General features: G+C 35.9%; 1 protein-coding gene across 1 annotated transcript; it reads right to left on the bottom strand.

The window, feature by feature from the left end:
- Positions 1-1,629: 1,629 nt before the first annotated feature.
- LOC149829328 (uncharacterized) lies at positions 1,630-4,720 on the bottom strand. The gene is made up of 4 exons (XM_090017348.1): positions 4,165-4,720; positions 3,917-4,031; positions 3,666-3,776; positions 1,630-2,612 (listed from the first exon to the last, which is right to left on the bottom strand). Exons 2-4 carry the CDS (start codon positions 3,966-3,968, stop codon positions 2,470-2,472), a joined length of 306 nt encoding a protein of 101 aa, XP_089873474.1. The 5' UTR covers positions 3,969-4,031; positions 4,165-4,720; the 3' UTR covers positions 1,630-2,469.
- Between the last annotated feature and the right edge of the window lie 572 nt (positions 4,721-5,292).

Below are 5,292 nucleotides of genomic sequence, written 5' to 3' on the forward strand. Positions count from 1 at the left end.
AAAACTCAAATTCTTGTAAGCATAGGTTTTGCATCGTGAAACTTACTAAAATATCACAATTGCAAGAAAAAAATACCATTCAAATTTCTAAGCATTATTACATCGGCAAAGAAGTACTACCACAACTTAATTTCAAAAGCTTTGAAATCTCGATTTTGATAGAAGTTAAAAACATTTTCTACTTGTTTTCAAAAACTTTAAAAACTTAATTTTGGTTTAAGTTAGAAACGTTTCCATGCGTTGGAATAAAAGATCAAAATAGAGAAAACACCTTTAGAACAAAGCACATCTTTTTAAAGTCATTTAGAACTGAAAATTATGTTAAATTTTGTTTTTCAATAAAAAATAACTTTATGCATATTTTATATGCATACAACCCAAACAATTCAAAACTTTCAAACCAATGATTGGAGGAGAAGGATTCATGTGGAAGACCCATAATGATTTTCTTTGTTGGTTCATATCGCCGACCCCAATTGTTTTGGGATGAAGGCGTAGTTGTTGTTGTTGTTGTATGAAAAAAAATCACGATCAAATATTTCAGAATAATGCAACCTCAAAAATACTCTAACTTTGAAAACTCAATTATGGTAGGTGTTGAAAACATTTGTACTAGTCCAAGAAAGCTTTAAAAACTCAATGTTATTTGCAATTAAAACATTTTACAGAGTTCAAATGAAAGACCAAAATTAGAACAAACATGCGAAATGGAAAGACATTATTAAAAGCTTTTAAAAATCAAAATTATTTTAAGTACCAACATTTTCAAAAAATATTTGTGATGCCTTGATAAACGAATAGTGAAAACAACTTGGCTTTAAACATTTTTCCATGTGTTCAAAATCTTTTAGACATCGTAGTTATTTGAAGTACCTAGATTTTCGAAAAATACTTGTGATGCTTTCATTAATGAAAACAACTTGCTTTCCCAAACTATTTTGTGACGCTTTTGAAAAATATCTTTGATTTTCTATAATAAAAAAAATCACTTTCTTTGAAATTCTCTAACAAAAAGACACTCAAACATCGGTTTGAAACTAGTATATCAATCATTTTAGCAAATGTGTGTGGACATGTTAAAATATGTTTTTGAACAAAAAATATGTTTATGCGTATTTTGTATGAACACAACCAAGTTGTTTCAAAACTTTCAAACTTAAAACACTTTGTAAAAGGAAAGCCATGGAAAAGTCATCACAAAGCAAATTTTCTTTACAAGTTTTTCAAATTAATATTTATAATATATATACAACCTCAAACAGGACATTGCAATTTCAAATGAAATAAGGTACCACACCAGTTCTTTCTATAAGAAAAGCCTGGATTTTGAAGTTGATAATCCTTAAAAGATTGAATAATTGGTATAATATGAAATCCAGCTAAGGCACAAACCCACGGTCGGCCTCCTCACCCATTTTTTATCACATTCACCATGGCAATCATCTCCTTATTGTAACAAATAGGACAAGGCTAACATGGGAGCATGAGAAATACATCATGCATGGTACCCTTCAGCTTTTTCTGTTTCTTTATGATTTGATTGTGATACAGGTCCATCTTTATCCATAGCAGAAAGAGCTATTGTTCAAATACTTCCCTTGATCATTAATCATAAAATTTGCATATTGTCCACAAATTTCTAATGGCCAAGTATATTCATAAATGATAGAGCCAGGGACTAGTAAAAGGAACTATAATGATTGCCAACCAAGTGGCTAGGCTAATCTACCACCACCTTATTCAGCAGTAAATAAATGAATTCATTTCAATTGGAAGATCAGCCTAATAGTCATTACCATTAAAGCCAAGCGATCAATATCTATCCATACTAACATGGATATAGTGAAAAAAATATATACTAGCGATGGAAAGGTCAAGGCAACCATCAACATTTCGGAATAATCATTATGAATAATTGTTGGGGGAAGTGCTTTGAAAAAAGCCAAAATTTTACAAAGAGATACAAAAAATGGCTTTATGCATAATTCTTAACAAATATGCATCAATACCAAGAAGATAAACACAAAAATAAACAACACAATTGAGATAGATTTACCCAATCTCAAACATGCATTGAAAGTTTATACAACCATTAGGCTACCAACAGTCATGTGAAACATTTACTTTCAAAATAGCACATTAAATACATACAATTTTAAACCCTAGATTCAATTAGTATCAGTAAAATTCAATCTATTAAGTCAGAAGGTTAGTAATTAGCAGAACTAGTACAAAGCTCAAAATCACATGAGCAAAGAGAAGAAAAGCACCTTGACCAAATATCGTCAGTGCTGTTCAACACAGATGAACTCATTCTAACATTAAACATAAGAGGTGCACATGCACATAGACAAATGAAAAATAACAGAAAGATAGGGGAAACATACTTTGTGTGGATGTTCCTGTTCATTTAGAAACAAACTGGGACTTGAGAATGTGGAGTTGTTCCCATGCAACCTGATCACAGTCTCAGCCCAAGGGAGCACGCTTTGAAGGATTGAATTTGTTGCATCCATCCAAGGCCCTATTGGTGCATTCATCAATGGAGGAGGAGGTGGCACCATATTGTTTGATTGGGATGGGCTCAGTGGACTTGAGATTGGTGAATCCATCTACACATTCACATAAAAAGAATAATAAAATTACATCTGCAGCATAGAGAAAGATACACATTAACATCAGGTTCATAATTCTAAGATTAGGTACATATAAGAGCTGACTTATAGAAATGTATGTTTTTTATTGCTATCATTGATAATGAAATATAAGAAATAGGAGAATAACAATTAATTTTGATTCACCTTCATTTTAAGCAGTAAATGATATATATATAACGAAAACAAGTGAATGGACCATATAGACCATTGGCATCTATCAAACCAAGATGCTTGTCTTTGTGAGGCTGTACTTAAGTTTCCTAGTGCGGCAACCAAGAGAATTGTCTGATGCTAGGTTTTGGAATAAGCACAAGACAGATTCAATATATATAAATATATATATATATAATAAAGATCAATATGTAAAAAATATTAATAATAAAGATCAGTATGTACCACCATTGCCCACACGGTGAAGAGGAAAATCTTACCTCAATCACTGCAACTAATCCGTGTCACATGGATACTATTGTAGATCCAGGGATATGTCCATTCTAATGATATTTTTTAATATAACAGGTATATAAGTCGATACTATGTGGGATGAACTTGTAGCAACCTAATCAATACATTCAGTTTCAGGCAAGAACACCCACACCTACGGACTTGAAGAGGCAATCAGGAAACGTCTAAGCAACAAAGTTACAAAAATAATCATGAACAGAAAACCAATATTTAGAACCTTTGATATAGCAGCATACTCTGACATACTAACACTCAACAAATAGGAAAACATAAATTAAGCAAAGAGGGATGAGATCCAGCAAGGCCCGTAATAAAAAGTAATTGAGCATGAACTCTCTCTTTCACTGTCTTGGACTTTACAGAAGCTGCCCTCGTTCTCTTTCACTTGAACATCAATACCGTTAAGATTTAGCAACACCAACAAGAAAAAGGTGAGACGAACCATTCCCAGGAAACTGAAGACTACTAATAAAATTTTAAAACATCTCTGATGAACAGGGGAACGAACCCTAACCATGATAGTTTGAGAGAGAGAGACCTCACCTTCTGTGTGCACGTCTTTCTTGGGGAGGGGAGTTACAATGAAGAATGTTGGGTTATTGCTATGTTGACACCTCGATAGACCAATTTCAGATGTCAACTTCCATAAAAAACCTATAAAGAACCTCAGTAAGAATAGATACAGACACAAAGGAAGCAACCTTTAGTTGGTATAAAGTGCACAAATATCAATTCTAATTTGCCCATTAAACCACGGACACCGAATTGCACGAAACTCATCAGCTACGTCTTACCTTGGCAGGATGGCAAGAGTAAGCAGCAGCAGTGAGAGAGACAAAGAGTCATCCCTCCAACCAATAGGATAGAGGATGGGAGAAGATGAAACCACTTTAAAAGAAACCCTAAAACCTGCTCTCGCACCGCCAGTGATGTTTGAGGTGATTGAAAGAGAGAACAACCGATGAGGTTTAAAAAAGAGAAGGCGATAGAGATTGGGAAAGAGGAAGAGACACAAGGAAAGGGAGATGGCAGCATTATTTACTTCGTGAGGGCAACAATGGATGCTCGTTGTAGAAGTAGAACCCTGCTCGATCAAACCCCGGTTGCTCAAACCCCTGTCGATCAAAACCTTGTCGCCCAGCGATCAAGAACTATCGAAACCTGTCGATCAAACCCAAACGCTCAAACCCCTGGCGGCCAAAACCTATGGAATCCTGCGGCCTGACGATCTTCCTTCAGGTATGGGAGTCGTCCTTCTCCGTGATTGAGGGTTTTGAGGAAGGTGGTAAAGATATCAGGTGGATAATGGGGAAAGTAAGAGGGATTTGAGAAAGATGGTTCGCAGGCAACTGGATTTGAGAAGGGTGACGGTGGTCTGGCGATGGAGGAGCAATAGTGGGCAGAGAGGAACTTGGGAAAAAGGGGTTTCTCTCTCTCGCGCTCGCGCGCGGGTCAGTCTCCGGTAACGGTGGTCCGTGGAGGACGTCTGGAGTGAGCCTCCGACAGTGGATCTCTCTCCGGCGAGGGACGATTGACCTCTTCCGGCGATGATGGCTTCGGCCCGGTGAGGGGCATGAGAGAGAGAGAGCAGCGGGCGCGCCATTCTTTCCTTTTTCTTGCGCTCACCCTTGTTACCGTTTTCCTTTGTACTGTTGGGCGACACCGCACGATCGCTTTCCGAAATAGGGTGTAAGTGGGTAGGATCTTGGGCGACACCGCACGATCGCTTTCCGAAATAGGGTGTAAGTGGGTAGGATCTAAATCAGAAGCTACTTTCAGCAAATATAATACTTAAAATAACGTACTCGGATTTGCGTAAGAAGTATCAACATCGGATTCAAAATTGGAAAGACCATACTTGAATCCGATAAAAATTACATAAACCAAACAAAATAAAATAATATTTTTTTACATTAAAAATTATGAATGAAACTCAGAATGGATATAAAGAAGTATCGGTATCGGATTCAAATTTGGAAAGACCATACTTGAATCCGATAAAAATTACATAAACCAAACTACATAAAATAATATTTTTTTACATTAAAAATTATGAATGAAACTCAGAATTGATATACAATTTTATAAACCATAACGGACTTCATGAGCTTGACCCGAATAGTTAATCAGACACCTTGCTTTGTTACCAAACCTTATCAACCTATAGCAT

The sequence above is a fragment of the Nuphar pumila genome, chromosome 9 (genome assembly GCF_984573655.1).
Source record: "Nuphar pumila chromosome 9, dmNupPumi1.hap1.1, whole genome shotgun sequence".
Lineage (NCBI taxonomy): Eukaryota > Viridiplantae > Streptophyta > Magnoliopsida > Nymphaeales > Nymphaeaceae > Nuphar > Nuphar pumila.

Excerpts from the sequence above, each read along its gene's own strand:
- LOC149829328 (XM_090017348.1), bottom strand. The coding sequence starts at position 3,968 with ATGACTCTTTGTCTCTCTCACTGCTGCTGCTTACTCTTGCCATCCTGC. Across the intron at positions 3,777-3,916 it reads ACTCTTGCCATCCTGCCAAG|GTTTTTTATGGAAGTTGACA; the intron begins GTAAGACGTAGC and ends GGTTCTTTATAG. Across the intron at positions 2,613-3,665 it reads GAAAGACGTGCACACAGAAG|ATGGATTCACCAATCTCAAG; the intron begins GTGAGGTCTCTC and ends GTGAATGTGTAG.